The 25,298-nt window shown below is 40.1% G+C and overlaps 1 protein-coding gene across 1 annotated transcript in view; it reads left to right on the forward strand.

The window, feature by feature from the left end:
• Positions 1 to 11,243: 11,243 nt before the first annotated feature.
• Positions 11,244 to 25,298, forward strand: part of dok6 (docking protein 6) — a 49,437-nt gene continuing 35,382 nt past the window's right edge. The window contains exon 1 of the mRNA XM_042398606.1: positions 11,244 to 11,556. Coding sequence (XP_042254540.1) covers positions 11,491 to 11,556 — 66 coding nt within the window. The 5' untranslated portion in view covers positions 11,244 to 11,490. The remainder of the gene's footprint in view (positions 11,557 to 25,298) is intronic.

Consider the following 25,298-nt stretch of genomic DNA (forward strand, 5'->3'; position numbering starts at 1 on the left):
CATGAAAACAATACGAAACTCGAGTTTTGCATGAACAGGTTTAGCTGAATCATGTGATTAAAAAAGACTGCTTGACTTCAAATAATTAAAGAAGACATATGATCTAATAGTGATAGATTGTTGTATGCTTTCATACGCTAACCATCCAGACAAGGGGTGCATTAAGAGCAAACTGACAGAGGCCCTGTTCACACCTAGCATTAACATAGTATTAGGTCATCCGATCACAAGTGGACAGCTCTAAGTACGTCACTTTACACCTAGCATTGGAATGCATCTCCACATGCGAGTGACCACTTGTGATCGGATCTCACTTCCCCGCTCTATATGCAATTAAACATGTACAGCATTTCTGTTTGCAAAGACCAAATGCGTTGTTTTTTTTAACCAGCAGGAGGCAGCAATGCTCTTCCCATGCCTAGTCTGCCAGAAATTAAAAGAAGAAAAAGTTTGCGAAGTTTGCCCAAATGTCAATCAGACAACGTGATTTGTGTGTACTCCATCCACAAGAATTTTGCCTGTTGTTTTGCACTTTAATATGATGCCGTTGGCACGCAAATGAGTACGTATTTCCGCTTATGCAGACGACGTCATTTGAGTAGGCCATCCTTCAGTGTGGCCCAGAACACATTTGTGTACACACTGCTAAAATAATGTGGCCATATGCAGCCCAGACCACCTCCGAATGTGTTCTAAGCAATCGGACCTCAATGCGTCCTCAATGTGTCTTGGGTGCATTCACACCTGTACTTAGAGCTGTCCACTTGTGATCGGATCACCCAAGACGCATTTTAATGTCAGATGTGAACAGGGCCAGAGCGACAGCCACAGGCCTATTAAGACCGAGGAGACTGAATGCCGTGAAGACAGATGGGATGAAAGACAAGCTCGCAGCTAGCAGGGTCTGCATGGTGCCACCAGTGTTTTCAGACTGTCGTTTAAAATAAGGAAGGCCATTAATAACCTCCTCACTGTGCTCTGCTCAGCTGCAGTCTGGCGCGTCTTGCAGAGCTAAATGTGGCGCTGCATGGCAGCCGACTGGCAGACTGTGTCAAAGAGACCATATATACCTGAGGAGAGGGAAAAAGAGAGGGAGGCAGGCAGACAGAGTTTGTATGTGGTTCTGCATTTGTCTGTGCTGTATATGTGTGCGTGTATGTGTGTGTGTGTGCAAGTGCTGTATGTTTGGGTTTAATTGTATTGCTCATGTTGGATGCTGCTCTTTTCGCTTACTCACCTGTTTGTTTATGTGCTATGTGCGTGCCGCCTGTCCTACTGTGGTTGGATGGGAATCAGATAGCAGTGATGCAGTCAAGGAAGCCGTCAGCACCGAGGTGAAAAGTTATGGTTGCCAGTGGTAATGACTGTGTTCCTTCTTGTCAAACCTTTACTTTGGCAGATGAACAAAACATAAAATTTGACAGGGAGTGGGTTTTTTCCCCCCATGATCCAAAAATATTACATGTATATAGCCACACTGTGAATGTGTTTTTGCAAAAGATGGAGTGGGTACTTTGGTGGAGAAAGAAATAAGCTTTTCCTGAGTGGGTGACTCATATAATTATTGAGTTATTTTAGGCCTGTAGGCTTTTAAAACAAACCTCTGACAAATCTTAGACATTTGATTTAACCATTCATTACCAACTGGCTCTCCTGTGACCAACCCACCCAACTACTTGACTGAAATTGAAAATCTTATAGCATGCATTTAAATTGCTGCTTCAGCTCGTTCAGTTGGGGAATTATAGTGGAATACCAGATATCCAAATTGATACTTGGAATGTGCCAGTCAGCGGGACAACACATGGGGCCATGCGTGCTTAAAGATTTGTTGAAGGTTTTTGTGCATGTTTTTTGACTATGCTCAATTATAGCATGATTCTTCTTTAAAACACTAATTATTCCACCTGAAAAAAAATGTCATCTTTAAACTTGTGTCCTACCTTAGAAACTGTTCAAGACCTTTCGAGACACAGAACAATATATGCCAAAGCTACATGGTTTCCTTACTGGACTATTTTACTGAGGTGCAACCAGTGTGACATGAATGCCTATGGTATGCAAATATAATCTGTAATGAGAACCTTGAGTGATGCGAATCCAGTCCTGAAACAAAATTGTGCTATTTGAGAAAGAAGTTAAAGCACTTACACGATGTCAACAGCTCAGACTTGGCCACTGCACTCTACCAGGTGAACTGCGGAATTGAGGAAGCTTTAACAGATCAAATAGTCCCTCTGCCTTCATGTCCAACTAGGGGCGGATCCGAATCCGAATCCGGTATTCGACAAAGCACAAATAGTGGGATTTACGAATATTTATTTCATACAAATATTTAAAAAATCATTTGTTTTCATGAAGAAGAAAAAAACACGTCAAATAGCTGATTTTCCTCATGTGAGTGCGGTGAGTATTTGTGCTCTTTCTGCTTGTGCTGACATGACACTGAATGGAGCTTGTGTGTGTGTGTGTGTAGCTGCTAATCTGAATATAATAAACAAAGAACATAAACAATATGGGATAATTTCAGAATACAAGACAGTCTCGAACTTGGAAGTATACCACAAGTCGACCCTCAGGAAAATCTTCCGGCAAAACTGCAAATGTGTCCGTGTTTGACAGTATTGTTGTCGGCTTGGTTAAAAAAACCAAACTATGAGTGTATTTCCCCTGAATGGCTGTCCAGAGCTAACGGTTGCTAATGTTTAGTTTGCTGCTAACTGAGATTGCTGCTAACTGACAATTTGTCTTGACATGTTGGCGCCAGCGATACGTTGGTGATTTAAACTTATTTTTCCATCACAATCTCAGTATGACACGTTTCCCAGTATGAGCTAATGCTGTTTTCTCTGTTTTGATAATGGGAATGCAGAGGAAATTGTGTTTTGTTCTGCTATTTAGCTAATTGTAGCTCATGGCAATATAGATTAGCTTGCACCTGTTTTTGAGCTTTAACAATAGATAGTGAGTGTATCCTTATAGCTGTCTTCTTTTCAAAACAGTAACGCTGTGTGTGTGTGTGTGTGTGTGTGTGTGTGTGTGTGTGTGTGTGTGTGTGTGTGTGTGTGAGTGTGTTTGTGTGTGGGTGTGTATGTGCATGTCACTGCGCACAGTAACGTTAAATGTTAGCCTATGCAATGCATATATTCACAATGTTCACAAAGGCATTTATTAGTTTAGAGTTTAGTTTATTGGTTTGAGTGTGGATTAGGAAATGAATGTTAGTTTTAAAATGATTTTCTTTTCAATGATGTTTATGGTTATATGTGTTTATTGCTGGGTTTATGAAAATATTACATTTAAGCATTCATAATTATTATAATGGATTATTGAAGAACACTTATCCTAAAATTAGAAATGCAATAAAAACAAAAACAGGATCACTGTGCCTGTTTCCACTTTTATTCGAATACAAATATAAATACAAATAATTTTGCTGCCTCAACAAATACAAATACAAATACAAATACTGGGCTCTCTGCACATCCCTATGTCCAACACAAATAAATGGAGCATTCAGAGAGAAAAGCTTCCTATGTTTGATAGAAAATTAAGAAACATTTGAGCTTTTGCTGCTGCAAGATTATTTTGTTTATGTATACTCAGATGAGTAGAAAGCTCAATTAAAAACATCTGGTAAATACTCCTTACAGGTTATGCTAAACACACTATTGTGCATCTACATTTTTAAATGTTAGCTGTTGTGCAATCTCTTAATGTCTTCTTGTCTTTTGTACAGACATTTCTGTATGCACACAATGATTTAATGATGAGCATACAATTATTTTACCTCGAAGGGCAACAGGCATAAAAATACTGCACATCAGAGAAATTATTGTCAGCGTTTTGCACACATTAGACACCAATACTGACATTTGTGTCTGTATAAATGGGTGCCAGTGAAGCAATTTTATGCTCAGGATGCAGATGTGGGCCACATGTAAAAGCCTTTCTAAAACAAGCACTGTGGAATAGGGAAAGTTGTGCTTACAGTACCTCTCCAGGAGGGGCTGGCTGCCTCCCAGACTGCTCTGCTGTTAGATCTGCCCCTCAGAATAAATAATGACAAGTCCTCATCATCTGGACACTTAAAGAAACTAAATCATATCTTTTCTCTGGAGGACTGTGTGTGATTTATTGAAGTATCTCTGGATGCTTCAGCGGATCAATGTTTTATAGCAGCCTCACTTTTACAGGGTATATTTCTACAAGTCAGCTGTCTAAATGGGCAGAGGCTGTGTGTTTATCCTCCAGATGTGGGTCAGTTGAGATTGTGTTAATAATAACAGGAAATTGACTGAGATTCAAAGAACCCTGCCTATCCAAGGCGCAATCAGACGACCTGCGTGTAAAACAAACACTTGTTTGCAAAGGAAAGGAAAATAAACGTTGGGAAAGATCTGGAACGTAGATGCTTGGCAGGACAACAAGGAACAGTCTGAAGAGCTACATACAGCTGAATATCATGGCCAGACAATGCATGGCAGATGGGCACACACACTCCTTTGCAGTCAGACATAATACAAGAAAAAGGAAGTGGGAGAGTCTTGGGCCAAGGCCTAGAGGGCCCAGGGGTAGTGGAAGAGGAGCACAGCATGAAAAATGAAAAAGGAAAACTCATGAAAAAACTACAGTTCATAGTAAGCTACATCAAAAGGAATCCCAAAATAAGTTTGTTTACAAGTTTTTGCGTGAGTCATCAAAAACTATTCCTTTTGTAGCTGACTGCAACACATAGTACAGTAGACAGACTTATAAGCAGTGGGCGATATACCAAACACAATTCAATGACAGAAGTGTACAACTGTATTTATATTGGGATCATGGTCAGGGAGCATAGAGTGCAAAATATAAAGAGCCTGCACGAATCAGGCGCCGGCGATGGGCCGCAAAATCATGGAGGAGGCTGCCCCTGGACTCTGACGTCATCAGTGACCTTTCGTGTATTTACAGAGGAGGTTTGATTTCCACTCTTTTTCCATGCTCACACATGAGCCGTTGTGAAGCGGGTCCTGGAGGTAAAAGAGTAGCTTTGTCCCGACCTGGATGGTGAGCACTGGAGTCATGTGCTTCTGCCAATCCCGAAGAAGGGCCCACAAGCCACGGCCATTGAGAAAAGCACAAGCATCACCTGTTTTATATTAAATCTGTCAGATTAAATAAGGAAGCCAATAACCTGCAGCACTCGAGGTGGCGTTTTAGCCAAATTTGAACCTCTCCTCTACTAATCACGCTTGTTAAAGCTGTTTTTAAACAGGGTAGAGGAACAGAGCAGACACACTTTGCAAAGAAATTCTCAAATCTGCACCTGACCAACTGATGTACTGTTATATTAAATGAGATGTGCAGTTATAAAAATGTCGTCTTCTGTATGAACAAACCACAAAGTATCTTAATTTGGAGTAATGCAACTTGTGTAGGTTTAAAATGAATATGACAACGCACTTGGTTTACAACAGTGATTTTTGCTCTGTCTGTTGTACAGCTTATATGTTGCACTTCGCCACTCATCGCCTTATGAAGATTTTGGCTATTGAAGTATTGTGATCTCATTATCATACAGAAGAAACATGAAGACATTAAATAGCCCTCTCAAACTGCTCCTTCTAACGCTGCAGACAATATTGCCCTCTACAGGGCATACATATTAGTCACGCTTGTCTGTCTCCTCTGAGGTTTTCTTTTTTTTCTTCTTTTGGGGAGGGGGGTGAGAAGAAGAGACACAGCGCCACATGTGATGAATGAGTAATGACAGTGTGGAGAGAGTGTGAGGATCAGGGGCTGCAGGGGTGGCACACTGAGGAGAGAGACTGTCCTGCAACCTTAAGACCTTGCTTCACACCTTCTTAACACATCCTTTAGCGACTAACTTCACGTGTGTTCTTCTGTTGTTGTTTCCAACCTTTGACCTCACTGTGGAGCACTTGTTAACGAAGCAGATAAAGATGGTGAGGAGATAAATCAATCTAATATCTGTAACAAACATTTCCAGTATTATAACTCAAATCAATGTGTTGACAACAAAAATGATAACTTTTAAATAACGTGAAATTTAATTTAAAATGATTAAGAAGACTAAACAGAACTCCAAAAGAGCTGATATGAATTAATTAAGGAACACAGGCTCTAATTTATCAAGTGTCTCAAAGCATGAAAGATGATTAAAATGAATGAGATGGCCGCATAAAGGACCTGGTCAGTGATCCAAGTCCAGCCACTCCTTCACTTAAAAAGTTGATGAATTCAGCCTGTGGTCTCCAAATTAGCTGTGTGGTGAGAAAAAAAAGAAGTGTAGAAAGATGAAGGAAAACAGGCGTCTCATCACTCTTGTGGGAGTGGAGAGAGGCACCTATTTTACTCCTCTATCTTCCAAGAGGAGATGAGTGTGATGAACTGTGGATTCAGCCTCCCCCGACTGCTTCTGTGAGAAATGCCACAGCAGCAGATCAGCTAAGTCTCCAGAGATCAGGCCCAGGGTTCAGCCTCGCTGTGACACAAGATGGACCCCAATTTAGGACACAAAGACTTGGTCAAACCAGCAGGAGGTATAGCCTTTCCCTGGGAATGATCTGTTCCTTTTCTATTCATTGTATCTATGCTCTTACCTCTCTTCTTCCTATTTTTGTAGTTTCCCCTTTGCTTCACCCTCATCTGTCTCTTTCCTCACTCACTTTCCTTAACAGCTTTGCACTCTCTTGCCTCAGTACCATCATTAGTATACCCACAGACTAAAGTTCTAAAGTTCAATTTCTGACTCATGCACTCATTTACAATTACAATTATGAGGCTTAGAATGCAAATATACACTTTTGTGCATATTTTCATTTTAGATGGCTGAAATTTAAAACGGACAATCGTGAAAGGTGTATCCGATGGATTACCTTGCAAAATTAATTTGCACAAGCAGACATGCTGCTGCATATTGAATCTTATCCTCAGCTCTTCTGATAAAACATTTTTTTTGGTTAATTTGGTAATGCGAGGAACCCTTGTAATAGGCTTATACGCTCCACTTAGAACACTCCCCTCATCTGTGATTGAAGTAAAGGACCCTCTCAAATCGCGCACTCTGACGATTCACCTTCTAGAGAAGGACAGAGGGGCCCTCCAACCACTTCTACTCTTAACTGTTATGGAGTAAATCACAAACATGTCATGGCTGGATCCTCTGGGACTACATACAACCTTAGCTGTCCTATATTGTGTGACTAACCAATGTCCTCATTGCATGGCCAAGGACCCACTGAGCCCAGAACAGCTCACATCTCTTATACTGAAAAATGGGGGATTTTTTTTCCCTTTCCACACTAGCTTTGCCCCTCCAGGCATTGACATTTAATCAAACCCAAATCCCATTGTGCCTATTAACATATCAGGCTGATACGGGTTGCTGTAAAAAGCTTGAGTACAGGAACCCCGAGCAGAACATTACCATAACTCTGCCTGTGTGATCTCTTTCTCTCTCCTCCGCCCACATGTAAAAATGCTTACCTGGCAAACAACTAAGCATGGAGAGTCATCGCTCCCTCTCACACTCTCCTCCTTCCACTCTTTCACCCCAGTTTATCTTTTTAGAACGTGTTAATTATTTAGCTGTTTGTGCTTGTGAATGTTTGCCAAATCGCACATCGAGACAAACTAAGCAACTAATGCAAAGGCAATTTTAATATTTCACCAGACCATCAAAACGATCTTGAGTTTGTTTTTTGTCCTGGCTGTGACTGAATAAGCAATTCAGGGTACTTTTTAGGAATGCTTAGTGCTAAAATGGATGGCTTGGTTTCTCTACGAGCAGCTCAGTCTTCCTAATATTAATCATTATAGATGTGAAGGGAGTTGGATAAGTGATGCAGAACGTCTGTGAAAAATGGTGATGATTATGAGGTCAATACCTGATAAATTGCCATATTGGATAAGAGTTGTTTCACACAGCTCAGCAGATATTGGCTGGTTTGCTCGTGACCTTGGAGAAGGTCTCGCTGCTCTTGAGCAAGTCTCCCCACATCTGACCTTGCTGGCAGCCGCTCATGTATGTCAGTGCCATATGTTGGTTTGTGTGGTGGCCTACACGCTGAGCGTGGAGCCTCTCTACCTGACACCAACTGAGGCCAAACTGGTTGTTAGTCTTGTATCACAGCAGGCAATTACTCCCTGAAAACTAGGACAGTTCTTGGTAATGACAGTCACCAGAGCACAATATTTAATGCAATGAAAAGACATTGCTGCTGTCAGCGTTGTTTTCTTAGAGTGAGCATGACAAGGCGATGGGAATGGAACAGGGCCATGTTGTACAAAGAGGATTATGAAGACAGAACAACATTGACAAGTCTGAAATTTGAGCACACTTCCAGAGAGATATGAAGACTATCAAAGTCAAGCTGTTTGTTGGAGGGATGGTAGCGTGCTGTTTTGTGAGCCCATGTGAGTGTGATGAACACGGCGGAAAATACACACTTAGAGGTAGACTGAGTTCTACCTCTGGACTCATAAGCTGACACTTGACAGAATAGCACTTCTCAAAGTGGCAGCCATCTATGCCACGCAGAACAAAGCCTCCCTCTTTCTCAGCCAGTGAAAACAGAAGATATTTCTTTCAGTGGAAAACAACTAATAAATAAATTAATGTGAGCAATAGGATAATTGCGAGCTACAAAAGACAGGCTGTGCCGGAACATGTGTCCTCTTTTATAAAAGGAAATCTGTTTTCTGATATTACCACATGAATCTAAGATGCTTTCTTAGACTGAAAAGTGTAAAATAAAGGAATCTGTGAGGCGGCACTCTGCTGATCTTCACTTAATCATATAGTTGTTTATATAACTCTGTTACATAAGCCATTTTTCTTCTCTACATTTTAATCAACATAAGTAATGGCAGCCTCTCATATCAATATACCTGAGCCATCTGCTGTCTAATACCAAGGATTTCACTCTCTGCGATTGCACAACCCCGAGCTGCGCCTCTCGCTACATCCCGATCAGGATTTGGCAGGGATCAAAATTTGTTTCTTTGCTTTTTATTGTCAGTGCTTTTTGATTTCCAATCCCCAGCATTGTATCTACACAAGCTGCAGGCAGTGGCCGTGTGCTTTATACAGTGTCGTTTCCTTAGAATTTTATTTGATCACTTTAATAGGGCACTGGACTATCTGGTTTTATTATTCAACAAATCAAGCAACATCAATTCAAGGCCACCTAATAATGACAAAACATGGTGCTCACACACTGGCAATCTAAAATTGTATTTCCTTATTAGCAGGCTGTCTGGTGAAAAATATGGAAATTATATTCATACTGAGACAGGTAATAACCAAAAGGGAAGGTACAAAGTGTGTTGCAAATTAAGCTCTGGTGTACATTTGCATATTTTCTTGAAACATATTGTTGGTTGGTGGTGGTGATGGGGAGTCTGGGAGTTGGGAATGGTTACTTCATATTTGAAAAGTTGCACAAAAGTTCACTGAACAAGTAGTCTTACTTGACATGTTGAGTGTTATAAATGGTTGACACAAAACCTGCTTATGTGTGATTTTAATGATCAAAAGGATGAATGACCACATGTGCCCATGCTGTGTGTTATAGTTCTTGCTTTTACTGTATAGGTTTTTAAAAAACCCTCAAATTATGCTGCTTTTGACAAGTTAGTGCTAATGTGTCCTATTAACCCTGTACTACCATGCAGAATAAAGTTATTATCTACTCATTATTGATCATTCACATTCAGTCTCGTGTCTAAAAGTATTAGGACTGCAACTAATGATTATTTAGTCTGCTGATGATGTTCTTGATCATGGCTGGAGCCACCAAATATATTGGCTTGATAAAATAATTTAAACATATAATTAATTATTAAAATAATTGTCAATTAATTAACTGCCACTCTGTTAATCAACAAATTGTTTGAGCTTGAAAAACATGAAAATAAGAGCTGAGAAAATATTACAAGGTCAAGAATAAAAAAGATTTAAAAAAAATACAATGATCATGTAGCTATATTCTTTCCTAATAAACAATGATCTAATAGCCAAATTCTTAGGTGACTGATAATCTTAGGGTCTCAAACAGCAAACAAATTATTTCTGTCGTTAAAGTGAGAGAGTTAAAGAGAGCCTATGTAACTCTGGCTGACCACTAATGCTAAAACATAGCGTCAGAGTAGCACAGGTAGAGGAGTCAACTTATGCGATGTCAGTAGAGCAATATCTAAAAATTGCTAACATTAGCAACATTAGCCACCGTAGGTCAACTGTCAAAAAGTAGACTAATGTAGAAACAAAGCCCATAGGGTATTTTCATTTGTAGAGGAGGAATATTATTTCTGTCACTTTTAATATAGACTATACAATAATGTATATATATATTAAAAATCCTCTCCAGACATGTATTAAGACATAGACATACTCTGCTTGGAACAATAATGCGTGCCTGATTTGTTTTTTCCACACAAAAAAAGGTATAATTACCACATCAAAATCCTTAAAGTGGCATCTACTTCATCTCCCTCATTAAAAATTCCAGAATTTATGAATATGTAAATATATTTAATTCAAGAAGTTGAACTGCTGGACACAAGGTATCTCCTAGTTTACCGTAAAGTCCATTTTCAGTGTTTGTGCACTGGAGGCCTCAAGTTTCCACATCACACTTGTTTAGGTTGCATACTGTGCCAGGATTGGTTTCCAAACAAATTGTGATGTCACAAATCCTGCTCATAGGCCCACTTCCTAAAAAAAATGGATTTTCTATGAACACAGAAAAACTTTCCCGTTTCACCAGATGAATGTGAAAACAGTCTTCCAATGTCAAACTATGCACATACATCATTCTTCACAGTGACACTCAAACATCTAACTGTAGTCACAAGAAGACAAAGTCTGTTTTTAAGTATATTTTAATTGGCTTGTTATTTAATTCAAGAGATGTGACGATGACTAAGTTTTCCATTGACTCTCTTTTTAGTCGTTTTCATTATCACCCCAGCTATAATAGGCTGTACATTTTAGAATCACAGTAAATGCTAAAAAAAAAAAAAAAAAGTGGCTATAAAGAATAAAAAGAGACAAACAACAAAATTCAAGTATGAGAATGTGTGTTTTAAGTGGTGTATTTTTGACGTGGAGGAAGAAAAAAAAGAAAAAGAAATCAAGCACCCCCGTTGATTTAATGACACCCCTCCCACCCTCAGCAGCAGTTATCCCCCACCCCCTCCCGGTTTCAGGGATGGTGTGGTCCAGGAAGCGCGCCTCTCCTCTGCTCTCCTCTCCTCTCTCCTCTCCGGCTCCACTCAATCAGCTGACGAATGGTATCTCCCTCCTCTCCCGGATGGATCGCGCCGCTGAAGCCGGGCAGCCTGAGCGCTGACACAGGAGCAGGTTGCCCACCGCCCGCTCTTCTCCCGCTGGATGTCTGACCGACCGAGCCTCAAGTAAAAGATTTCGCTTCACGTAAAAGAAAGAGAGAGCTTTCTTTACAGGAAGCTACCCGCCTCACCATGGCTTCCAACTTCAACGACATAGTCAAACAGGGATACGTGAGGATACGGAGTAAGAAACTGGGGGTGAGTAGTACTGTTGCACTTGCTGTCTAGCGCGGTGGAGGAGAAGGGGGAGGAAAAGAGGAGGAGGTGGTGGTGGTGGAAACAGTAGAAGGAGGAGGAGGAGGAGGAAGAGTTCCAGTTGTTTGCGGTCTTTTAGCATCAGCGGCGGCTGGATTAAGAAAGAGGCTTTAATTGCTCCATAGGCAGTCGTCCTGCTGCGAGCTCTTCAAGAGGAAAAACAGATTAGAGCAGCACGAGCAGCGGCCAAGTTTCACTCAGTGCATCGTGCAAAAAAATAAAAAAATACCTCCACACATAAACTACTGAGATGTTGGTATAAAGTTAAGACGACTGACAGCTGGTGTCATGTGGTTGTAAATCATATTTCAGTCTCTTTTTTTAGCCTGTAAGTCTTTTTTCTTGAAAAAGTGAAGCTGTTATCTAGTTTTATGACTGCGCTAGGATTGCGAAAATTATAGACAGGTGAGCAGCTCTGCAAATTTTACAGAAAAGATGAAAATACTAAATTCTGTCTGCTTATGAAGAGATAAATGTATACTATAAATTTACTAAAGAGCACTATTAACCTATAATCTCACTTTTTTACCCACACAGATGCTCCCTGTAAAAGTATTATGACACTTTAACCACACTGTAAAGTCTAAGAAGGTCACTTACCACTGAGCACCACAGGCTACAGTGCAAATGAACACTGGACTCTAGGTTGGATAACATAATAGCAACACTGGTAATGTTGTTAATCACTGCACAAATTATCATTAGCCTGTTATCTGTCAGCACAGACTTACTGTGCTTAAACTCTCTTTCAGTCGTGATGAATTACTCTCAGTATTGAAAAGTCTCATTGTAATCCGGCTGAATCTGTGCGATGGCAGCATCTTAATGCCTTGATAATGGATTTCCATTGAGATACAGCAAGGGGGAAAAAATAGCTTGACTGCTTAAATTGAAACGAATGATATACTGTATATTCAATTATGAGCGCCTTCTTGTCTGACTCATAAAGCCATCTGCTTTTGTTCGTTCTTCCAGCTCATTACGCTAACAGAGTGGGCACACTCCTCCTCTGATGAAGTGTGATGATGGAGGCTAATGATGGCTGCCTCCTCGTCACATCATCACCTGGCTTCATCAACGCTATTCTACTGTTGTATGCTGTCATTGAGGCTGTCTATGATTACTCTTTGTGACTAATTGTTCTGGAGTAGGAGTAGGGCTGTCGCCTAATAGTCGACCAAACCGTTAGTCGATGAGAAGAGTCTTAGTCGATACCCGGCAGAGGTAAGTGATGAAGTTACATCACTCAGCCGACCAATGGCGTAACTTCATCACTCAGTCAGTGACTCACTTCGCATTGACAGGACTTATCATCTGAAACGTGTAAGTAGCGTAACGTTAGCCACCTAGCACGGTGTTACAAGTTCATAAGTTGTGTGATGTTATACTGTGTTGACCCGACACATTCAGAATTATTACGGCTTTTGCTGTTAGCGCTGTTGTGAACAGGCGGCTCGCTTTGTGTGTGCACTTGTAAAATTGATATTTTAAAGACTCATTATTATGGTTTTGTATTTCTCTGTAATGCAGCACAGTTTTACATTCCTTCTCAGCTGTAGAGCTCAAACCATTTTCTGACGCCCCCAAAACAATATATTTAAATCATTAAATTAAAATCATAAACATGCAACAACTAGTCGACTAATGGCTTGAACTAATGACTGCTTGTCGACAAGGAAAATCTTTGGTTTGAAGCAGCCCTAAGCAGGAGAAACCTTTACTGCCCTTAAAGGACTTTCCCAACTCAAGCCTGATTTAACAAATGAAAGCAAAAGACATTTGTAAACATGCAAATCAGCTTGTTTGTAGTTGGCTCAGTTTATGTGCGTATGCTATTAGCTAGATGCATTCAGAGAAAGGGTGTGTGTGTGTGTGTGTGTGTTTGTGTGTGGAGTCTATGACTTTGCAAAGCAAGTGAGGACGCATGCTGTGTTGGCTGTGCTCGAGGTATGGATGCCATATCTCTGCCAGCTCCAGATCTCATCCTGCTGTTTGTGGAGAAAAACAGTTTGTGTCCTGATCGCCCACTCCCTCAGCCCTCCAGCCGCTCGCTGCTGTTTCATCATAGAAAAGCCATGCTGCGATAGCTAGTGGACCCCAGTGTGGGCAGACAGAAAGTATTTATCTGTCAACACTAGGGTTAGTTATATACCAGGCCAATTCTCATTTTGAATCTGATATGGGAAAAACAACAACAACAAAGGAATCTGTATGCCTGAATCAACAGGCATTGATGCACCCCTGTAATTATTCCTCTTGTTTGATTACTTTTTATGTGAGGGGAAAAAATTCCTCGTCGGTGCTAAATGTGTGACAGACACAGTACACACATGCATGTCATGACTCATGAGTGGAAAGATACACATCAGGGTGGAGGCGAATGATATTCATAGTTGGGTACAATCCAAAAAAAATAGTAATTTATGAGACCTATTTCAGCCTGAACCTCTTTTTTTTTTTTTACCCATATTGATGACTCGACAGCTCAATAATGTTTATGGCTGTGAAGAGAGACTTGAGGCATCATTATCCTGATGTGCCATACACATTCAAGGCAGAATGGATAACTGAGATGTAGTGACATGGACAGAGAGATGCACTGCCCTCTTTGATTCTCATGATTCCACATAAGTAAAATATGGCCAAAAGACCTCCATTCAATGATCCATCCTGTCACTGGGACTGGGTATCATTTGAAATGTGTCAATACCTATACCTCAGTTCTGGCACTGATACCAAAACAGTATTTCTTTTAATACCTTTGAAAAATATGAAGATTTTCTACAAAACATCAACAACATTTGTTGTATATTTTTCCTTAGGCAACAGGACCAAACATAAACCAAATTCCATTAATATATCAATTATTCTCTCTGTTGTTTTCTTAGTTTATCCATTAATCATTTGGTCTATGAAATATAACAAAATACTAAAAAGTGCCCATCTTTCCTGGTGTCCCCACAGCCCAAGGGGGCATTTTCAAATTGTTCTTGTTTTATCTGCACAAACAGTCCAAAGCTCAAAGATAATACATTTATTATAAAACATGGAAAATTGGCAAATCTTCACATTTAAAAAGCTTTTGATTAACTGACTAATTATTGCATCATTTAATATTAAATGTCTAAACCCATGCAGCCGTACAAGAATGCTGCCTGACAGTCTAAAACTGGGAAAATCTTTATATAAATCATGCGCTATCTGATCAAAGAATAGCTTTCTAAATAAATTACAATTCTGACCAGACATTCAGAGCCAGTTTTCAGTACAGTCAGTACCCCAAAAAAGGTATTGAGGTTTGATATCCAGCCCTAACTGTCACAACAACTGAATTCAGTACAAACTTTTATCTGCTCAGCTTTTTAGGCCAAAAAGGTCCTGTGTGTTTTCCTCCTCATGTGATGGTTATTTAATGTTATTTTTAGCGCTTTAAATGTCTCTCAAATATCACATATCAAGACATGGCATCACAGTTGACCTTCTAATGCTCCCACCTCGGTCTTTATTGTAATGCCGTGCCATTTAAAATGTTTTATACATTATTTTTTATTAGAAAGTAGTACAGTTGAATGGTTCTCTTTATGCGATATGTATTAAAGTTGCCACACCAACAGCTTTGGCTGAACTCATCAACATCACTCAGTTCGATTGGCTCATTTCCAAACCCCATCATGTGTGAAGGTTGAGGCCATGAGGTCAGGTCTGTGTTCTGCCGAGTGATCAAATTACCAAACAGGGCACTTTCTCTCCTGTTTTTTTTTTTTTCCTTTCTTTCTTTTACCCAGGACGTTTGTTTTCTTTTTCCACTGACATGAATGGCAACGATTTCCTACATTAGCCAACTTCTTTGTCTCTTTGTTGGCTTGAAGAGACAACGGTGCAGTGTTCTTGAATGCACAAGTAGTCTCTCTTTCCTTTCCTTTCTCACATTCTCCCCCCTCCTCTTCCTCACTTTCACCCATTCTCTCACCTCCTGTTCCCCCACGTCTCACCTGTACTCCCCACACTTCACAGTATTTCTCTCATCTCTTCTCCCCTATTTTATCGCTCTTCCTCTTTTCTTCCCCTTTATCTGGCTATCACCCCCCCATCTCTCTCTCTCTCTCTCTCTCTCTCTCTCTCTCTCTCTCTCTCTCTCTCTCTCTCTCTCTCACCTTTCTCTCCTTCACTGGTTTGCAGACAGCTGAGAGACTGAGCACAAAAGCATCCTATTCATCACCCCACACTGCACCCTCCATAACCCCAACAGGCTATTCCCCCTGACACAGTGCAAAGCCACGCACACACCACACACATACCCACGTACACAAATTGGCTTGGTTCAACATTGAAGAATTGGCACACACATACACCCGACAAACAAGTAAACAATCTGCTGCCAGAGAACAGTGTGTGGATTCTCAATTAATTTTAATCCTGTGGCTTTGTACCATACAGTATTTTTTTACAACATGAAGACAAACTAAATGCTCACAAGAGCCAAAAACAAGTAAAAGTGTCTCTGCGCAGAGAAAAGCATTACATCTGGCAGAGTCTGAGATACAGCAGTGGTGATACTGCCATCATCACTGTGGTCCTTTCTTTTTCCCTTTCAGTGAAAAACAGTTGATGCTATCAGTGGGATGGACTTCTCTTGAAAGGCTGAATAACATGACCTTTGAGTAATTTGTGTGTCAGTCTCAGTCCAGGTACACATTTCCCAGGTTTACGATCACTGTGGTAAATAGAAAAGGTCAGAATATTTTCCCCTGTCTGTCCAACCTTTTCTTCAAGCCTTAACAAAAACGGTCAATTTAAGTTTGCTGCGGGTGAGTCTGTCTGCCATTCAATCTCTCCATTCACAAACATGTTTTGACACTTCAAAGGATCTGTAGTTCAGATGCTGGCTCAGAGGTACTGTAGATGTGTAATATTTTAAGAGAACGCAGAGCACTTCAAACATAGGCTTCACACACAGATCGGCTTTTTTTAAATTATAAGTTCCTACCACAGTAACATCACAGTATTTTCACCAAAACAAGCAAACTCAACATTGACTTTTATATTCAAAGAAAAATGTGCTGTATGAATAAGACAAGAAGATTTTCGTTGTACTTCATACCAGACATTTAAAGCAGCTATAATCAATATTTTTATATTAGCAGTGGATCACAGTCATGAGCCCACAGAGAATTATTACCCGACTCTGCGGTTCCTCTCAGCTCTACATAGCTTTTTAGTGGCTTTAGTGTTTTTTTTTTAGTGGTTTTCCGGTCTGCAACTTGGCTGTTTTGGTTCACTCTCATGGCTCTCGAAGGGTTGTTTTTGGATGCAGAAGGTATCTAAAAACAACTGTGTCCAACGAAAAAGTTCTAAAAACCAATAGCTACCTGCCCAGCCACAAAATGACAGACAGCCAAAGTTAGCGTCTATAGATGGAGAAGAAAGTGGAGCATTGAGGAGCTAAATATTTTTCTCATAAGTAAGTAAAGACCAAATGCAAAGCTCAAGAGTGAATATTGGACTTATATTCATTTAGTGAACACAAACAACACTCCAAATAAATGCTAATATTGCTACGAAATAGGCAAATGTATGTTAACATGTTTGCCATATCACCTTTAAAGAACTTGTTAGCAAACACTTGTTAGCCTACAACATTAGAAGTCTTCTAGGGTCATATTTTTGTTCACCTACCGAATGTACTGTATGTAAGTCCAATATTCACTCTCCTTTTAGCTCTGCTTTTGGTCTCTGCTTACTGTTGAGAGCAGTATACCTCTTAAGCTGCTACTGTAAGTGCTCTACTACATTCACTAACAAACGCTTTTTGCTAACTTTGTCTGTCTGCCCTGCTGGTCAGTTACCGCACAGATGGGTTATCAACCTTTTTACCGCTAAAAACAGCAGTCTGTCGCGGCTGACAACAATGTCACAAGAGCAATGAGATCATAGCCATGGGAAATATGGGTGCTGGGAGTGCTGCACCCCCACCCCAGGGTGCAGCACCCCTGCCTTCAGGTGGCTGGCATCCTATAGGCCCATTTGTGTTGTTGCAATGATTATTTTTTTCTGTTGTGTGGGAGCTGGTCCGGCAAAAATAGACTCTGCGCGTAAAGATGGTGGAGTGAGGATGCTTTTTAAACATCATCGAGCATTGCAAGCTCTCCAGGTGATTTCTTTACTGTGTATTGTATTGATGTATGAGTGTTTTCCTTATCGATTTACTTTAAAAATTAAAGATGCTGCTTTTAGTAATTGTGAATGTTTCCATGCACACAGTAACGTCACTGCAGCAAATCTAAAAAACTGTAGTTATGAACATGACAGGACAAAGGAAACTCTCCAGGGGAAACCGAATTAAACTTTTAGTTTCTGAAATAACAATTTTTTGACAACTCTGATGGTGCTCAGGATTTATCAGGAGGACGGCTGCTTTTGACGATTTCACTGTATGAACCTGGACTGTGTGTTTGTAACAGCTGGCCTTTTGGATGTGTAGAAGAACACAGAACATTATTTAACATTAGATCCTGACCGCTCCTGTCGGCTTGTCTGGAGATTTAAATAATCAATGAAATTATGCTGCTGTGCCTCGTGCGTAAATGCGCACAGTGTCTCCCTGCAGGGGGATTGCTGCAGGTATTTAAATCATGTTCCTGCGGCTATGAATTAGATTGAACTAAAACATTAAAGTCGTGGGCCGGAAAACCAAAAGACACTCCACAGAGCTCAGAGGAAGTGCAGAATTGAGTGATAATTCTCTGTGGGTACGTGACAACTGGTGAGCATATTCACATTTCACATTTGATCAACTGATCATAGTCGTTTTAGAAATATGATCACAGGAATATTTTACAAGTCCACCTCACCTCACTCTCCCTGATTTTGTTTTGGTGCCCAGCAGTAGAACAAATTCCCCAATTCCCCTTCCAGCTCACTGTGGATGTTTTCAGACTTAACTATGAACAGTGTTGACTTTTCAAAACATCAACAGTGAGCTGGAAGAAAATTCTGAGATTCAGAGGTGCTATTGGGCATCTTAACCTCACTTAGTTTACCTGTATTATGCTGGGCTGCACAACTTGTCTCACTTGCGCTTGATCACATTGAAATTCAAGTCAAAATCAAATTAAAACTGAAAACTAACTTGGATCTAGAATGAAATATACACAAAATATGTACTACAATGTTTTCCTGTTATTCATAATAACAAGATTAAAACTGAAAGAGACAAAGTTGTACTTTACTGCCATCTAACTGTGGTTATGAAACCTCATTGGTCAAACCAGAACACTAAATGTCAAACAGAAAACACATTAAAAATGCATTATGTCTGGTCCAGAATGAGGAGGAGTGGAAATACAATCAACTAAAAGTGCAGATGCAAACAAATAATCAGTAAACCAATAATCAAGGCTGCAGATGGAGAGTTTAAGTTATTCATCATTCTAACACAAGGATATCATTTGCAAAACGATGGGTTACAGTCCTGTTTATACATTTACAAAAGAGATTTGGGGTCTTAAAATTGCTTTTTTTTGCGAGTGAACAATTTCACAATCCTGGGCGTGCATACAGTTTGTTTTGGGGTAATTTAATAAGGACTAAAAAAAAACAACAAAAAAACAAGTGACGAGTAGTGAGGCGCAGCACTTGTTAGATGCTTTCTTGGCCTTGTTTGGGGGTTTTAGTAGTTTCATGCGTGACAGAAGATTCAGTCAACAGTACAGATGTGACATCATCCCATGCTGATATACAACAGAGTTTTACAGTAAGAAATCGGTAATTGATTACATGGTGTGACACTGGTACCAGCTATACTGATTCAGTCGTTAGGCACTAATTATTAATGTTTACTTATGAGATAAATCCATGTATCTATGCATGCAAATACAACAGGTCAAATACAGTTGGAGCTTTCTAGTACAGTAAAGGTTGTTCTTGGCTGTTTTAAACTGTCCATGCAAAAACCTCCACACAAAATATTTAATATCAATTCCACCATAACTTCAGTTTGTCCACTTTCCATTAGTTTCAAGCAACACTGTAAACAACTTCCAGTACTTCTTATTTAGTTCTTAAAGATAATACGCCACTGCAAAAAGCCAATATTTCACAAAGTCCTTTTTCAGTAAGTGCGCCAACAATCTAGACTTGTAAGTGAAAAAAACATTCATCTATTACACCAGCCATTAAGTTTGATAACTCCAAACCTTGCATCTTCAGAAAGAGATAATAAAACTGTCAAAATGTTAGGTTATGGAGACCTTTGATACCCCAGCTTACAATGGACACTGATAACGACATTAACCATGCAAATAAAGCATTTTTTGTCCATTTGCTTATGAAATACAAAGACGAAATCAAGAGTTATTACTCTATAAGTACTTTGCTGGACCCACTTGTGCTCTCTTCTCAGCCCTGTCTACAGTAACCCTCCATTAGCACTTATCAACTGTTTTATCCCTCTTTTGTCTCTCTTGGCTGTTTTTGGCTTACAAGTGGGTATTTGTGTTCAGTGACCAGTGGCCTTTACGTGGACAGAGTGTACTGTAATGGTGTGGGTATGTCCCCCCTTTGTTGGCGCACAAGCACCCACCAAAGCAGAGGCAAAGAAACAGAGAATAATGTGTCTATTGTCCAAGATGGCACAGCCTTTTAAGATAGGATCTTGCCACCTCCATGCACTCACTATTAACAATGACAGGCCGTCCAGATTGGTGGATGTCAGGAGATTTTTCACCCCAGGAACTGTACTTGTCAGTGGAGCGTAGAAAAGACACAGTCAGCTATGTTAGACTTTGAGCAATTGAGACTCACTTTCCAAACAACACGGATAAATGAGACTAGGGTTGTGCAAAGAAATCAGATTATTTCTTAGATCCAGTGGCCACAATTAGCCGTGTTCTCCACTAAATATTTCTGATTGCCAAATGGAAATTGAAACCATAGCAGATAAAGGGTTTTTAACATTCTTAGGTTTTATTCGTGCCTTGTGGGTGCCCATAGCCCAGTTTCAGCTTCTGTGATAGATGTTTGTTGGACTGCATTAATTCACAGATATGCAGGGCTATACATTGTGTGGTCATTTCCTTTTAGTTTTCATCAGCTTCCTCCATCAGACAAAGACCTGAAGACAAATTACCAGCTCTTATTGGACCTGATGAATTGCATCTCTAGCAGGATATGGGAACAACAGCCCAACAGTCGTTATTCTTAGTGAAAAATGTGCCTCTATTATATAGTCGCTTTCATAAATAAATCTCTGCCCGGACCCCACTTGAACATTTCACATCATTGATTCCCGTTGTTCCTAATTATCAAAAAGGCTTTTTGTCGTAAACAGGGACAAATGTTGTTATTAGCAGTTAGTGATGTCCGCACCTTAGAAAACTGGTGGCTAATAAAAATGCTCTTTTGTCTCAACACTCATTTCTTGCCCTCACTCAACGTCATGCTCCCAAAATAACCGGATACAACTTTCAGACTCTACCACTTTCAGTTTTTTTCCTGTTGCCGTCTCCTCTGTCTTGCTGTTTATTTTTGTCTCCCCGCCCGAAATCCACCCGCAAACACATGTCACACCAAGCCAGAATTGTCCATAACAGCTTTGTGTTCCCAATGTTTTCTGATGAGCTGCTTTGTAAAGTGCAAAGTTCTCTAATCCCATTGGGGGAAAAGATTGGGGGAAAAGTCACAGCTCAGTAGTAGAGACTCTCTTCATGGCTATTTAATCTTTCCAATCCCAGCAGATCCTGCACCCTGACAACACACCAGATGCTCGATTCAACACCAGAAATTTAAGAAAAAGCAGAAAGAACAACCATATTATCCCAGCACTTGTTAACTTTTGTTCAATTTTTCTGTCTTTCATTTTATTTTGTATATTAAATGAAAAACAAAAAAGAAAACCGAACAGACCATATAATTTAAAGCATCAAATACATCAATATTTTTATTATATTTATGCATCATATTATGACTTATGTGAAAGGAATCCCTCATACTGTTGAACCCACAGATAATTATTACTGATTCTATAATTCCTCTTAGCGTTAAGGAGTTAGTGGTGACCAAAAACAGAGCTAAAAGGAGAGTGACTATTGGACTTAGATTTTCCTGGTGGGCAGAAACTCAACTCAAAAATGAATGCTAATGTTGCTGGATGTGTAAATAGGCAACTGTTTGTGAAGAAGTTCACCACATCAATTTAAAAGGTGTATTATAATCCGCAGAAAAAAGAACGGAGTAAGATAAATTATATTAAACTGTTCTGTTGTTCAGGTTCATCTGCATATTAACTGAAAATGAACAAAAATGAAAGGGCACATTGTGCCCATTTTTTCTTCATGAATGATTTGCCTATTTTAGCCAAAATTCATTTATTTTATCTTCCCAATTTCATTCAGTTCAGTGAATATTAAAGACCTTAAATTATCTCAATACTATCTGTATTGTGATGTCATTGAGAGATTTAACCTCCACAAGCTTCCCCGACATTGAACTGAGAACAGACTCCTGACTGAGAGAATTTATTCAAGTTGTTAATACTGTTAATAATTGTTGTTAAGAATACAAAGAAGTTAAACTTCAATGAGGTGCTAACAAATTGGATGTTCATGTAAATTCACTCTGAGTGCTGTCTCGGTTGTCAGAAAGTTGCTTAAGGATGTGTCTCTCACTGCCGTTTTACAAGATAATCTTTTATCGTTTTTTCAATAAAGTTGAAATAAATTCTATTTTGGATCGCATTTCCATCTTGTAGCTACAGTATCCTCATAATGTTCACTCACAGTTTAATTCATTTCCCTAATAATATAAGCTGTGTGAATTTGAAAGGTGAGTGTATTATTGTTCCATATCCAAGTCCATCTGATCCACATATTTCACCACCCACGCGGAGGCTCTGGCTTTACAGTTCTCTGTGGTACTGTATCGCTACATTGTGCAGATACACTGGAGACTCACCTATAAAACACCAGGCGTAGAGGAATCTATCATAGCTCCATTAACACTTCTGCTTCATCCTCCTCTCCTCGCCTTCCTCCCCTCATTAATCAACAGACCAGCCCTCGGGGCTCTACTCTGCAGCTAAGCTCACTTTCAGTTTGTGCGTCTCTTTGTGTGTGTGTGTGTGAATACAGTCTGTGGGCATTGTGTTTATGTGTATTTGCATGGGTGTTTTTATGTGTCTGTGTGCGCAGGTGTGTGTTAATGTCAAGGTCAGTTTTTCTTTCTGTATCAATGTGTCACATGAAATTTTGGACCAAAACCTGAGAGAAAAAAAAAAAAAGATTCCTCGAGGGAGTTCTCAGATGTCATTGTTTGTATGTATAGTCTCATGATAACAATCTGCCATCCCTCTCAAACTGCTTCCAAATTCAATTTAGCCATTATGTGATCCAGAGAAATTGTATTGTAACCGTCAAAGCTGATAATCACATTTGTATGTAGTCTATCAAAAGGGGACCTGGTGAAGTTATTCTTAGGCGAAAAAAAAGAACCTCCTACCTTTTATATTTGAATCACGATCCATAATGAGTTCTTCTCCTGCTGTTACCTTTCATCAGCCCGCTTGCCAAGCACATTCAGTACACTGTGCAGCCAAAGATAGCCTCAGCTGTGCGTGCGTGTCTATGTGTGTTAAGGTTCTTGTCTTTGTCTCTGTGTTCTTAATTTACCCAACGCGGTTCATCGGTAAACATTATTATGGTCTTGCTAAAAATAATAATTAAGCATTACACCTGAGCTGCTTTATATCCAAGCAAATAGCCTTGTTGAATAATGTAAATTTGCCCAAGCTGTTGACTAAACAAAGCTTTTTTTTTTATGTGGCGCTAATTGTAAGGCTCTGTATTATTAATGTGCTGTTAAAAAACCTTGACCTTGGAGTCTTGCGTAAGTCGGGGAGGAAAAAAAAAAAAGCAGCCAGTTCATATCACCCCCCCCCCTGTCTGTGTGGGAGCTCTGTTTGTTTCTGTTTGTTTGGAGATGAGTTTGTACACTCCACTCTCCTTCCCTCCCTCTTTCTCTCTCAGGGGAGTTCTTTTAATAGTAAGGAGGTGACAGTTTACTTCTCACTGAGTACTGGGGTGACAGTTTGGTACCTGCCCAGCTCGGCACACTGGCATGAAAACACTACAGCTGACTCTCTCACGTCGTATGCAAAGCTGCCCGTTTTTAAAAAATATAAAATAAAATCACTCCGTTCTAATGAGCCGAAATGACCTCAAGCGTAGGCCAAGGCAATCTGATCCCCTTTCTATTAAACAACTTTAATATTTCCACAAGAATTACTGTTCAGGGAATGAATTTTGGATCTTCCAATGGAAATGGTGCACACAATAGTAGCCTTGGCAATGGCACTTCGAGCAGATCATTTAAAGGTCATAATGGAGAGAATAATGGCTCTTAAGAGTCATAAAAACAATTGAAAACACGCAGTTATTGGACAAAGTTAATATGGCAAACTTTTGACCCATCATGAATTGTAGTGGAAGCCTTACATGCCAACAGATTAGGACTTGGCTAATTTAACAAAAGGAAGTTTGAAGTGCAGAACAGGCATTGGGATCAACAATAACCAGTGTTAGCCCCCACCCACCCACACACACACACACACACACACCTCCCTCCCTTTCACTCCCCTCTTATGTTCCCAGTTGTTCGCTCTCATTTCAAAGAAATGTCTTTTGGGCAAAGTGATAATTGCATTCCTCAATGATTTCATGCTGGGACACACAGTGACACTGAATCACAGCCCACTTATTCCAAGAGAGTGTGTTCTTTGGGAGGAAATGAGACAAAAACAATATGACAAACTCCATCGGACCCCGTTCTTTGACGTAAAAGTGCGCCGCCACATTTTCCCTCCTTTGCGCGCGCACACACACAAAAGTACGCACGCCTGTTTATTCCCCAGCGTCCTCTTTGATTTGCAGACCAAATGTGGCTGAGTCAAGTTAGTTCCAGCAAGCTCAAATCTCTGCTTTCTGGTTGTGAGGGAATAGTTGTTGCAGACACAGAGCCCGCTGCTTTCCCAGCTAACCGTATCAGAGAAGCAGCCCAAACATCAGTGAGCGAGTTCCTCTTTAGAATTAATCCTCAGGGAGGGTGTGTGTGTGTGTGTGTGTGGGGGGGGGGCGACTGCACCAATGCATGAGGATTACTGCTTTTAGGGCTTCTGATGAAATTCAAATAACAAACGCTCGCACAAAGTGTCCTGGAAAACACTCAGCGTTTCATAATATCCTGCTAAACATGCAAATATTTGCTGGAACACCGCACGGTGGTCCGCGCCTCATTCAATTTCACAGTCTTTATTTATATGATAATCAAGTGGTCAGCTAATGGTAATTAAGCTAGTCAATTGGTGGAGTTATATTATGGTTGTGGGCCAGTGTACCAAGAGCTCCTTTCATCCTCTTACTTTATATTCACTTCCCACTGAGGCTAGTCGGTCACTTCTGAGCCACTGTATTTGGTTTCCATGTAACAGCCCCCTCACCTGTTGGCCTAGATGCTAATTTCGTCTGGAAGCCTCTGGTGACGCGATCACCAACATACGAAAGTGAAAAATAAAGCTTTGCCTACATAACAGCTAAACCTAAATGAAGTTTTGCGCTTTTGTGCATTCAGAGCATGTTTTCGTCATTTATGGATTTAGTTCAGTTTAACATTCAGCGCGGCAAGAGGATACACAA

The sequence above is a fragment of the Thunnus maccoyii genome, chromosome 21 (assembly GCF_910596095.1).
Source record: "Thunnus maccoyii chromosome 21, fThuMac1.1, whole genome shotgun sequence".
In the NCBI taxonomy this organism is placed as follows: Eukaryota; Metazoa; Chordata; class Actinopteri; order Scombriformes; family Scombridae; genus Thunnus; species Thunnus maccoyii.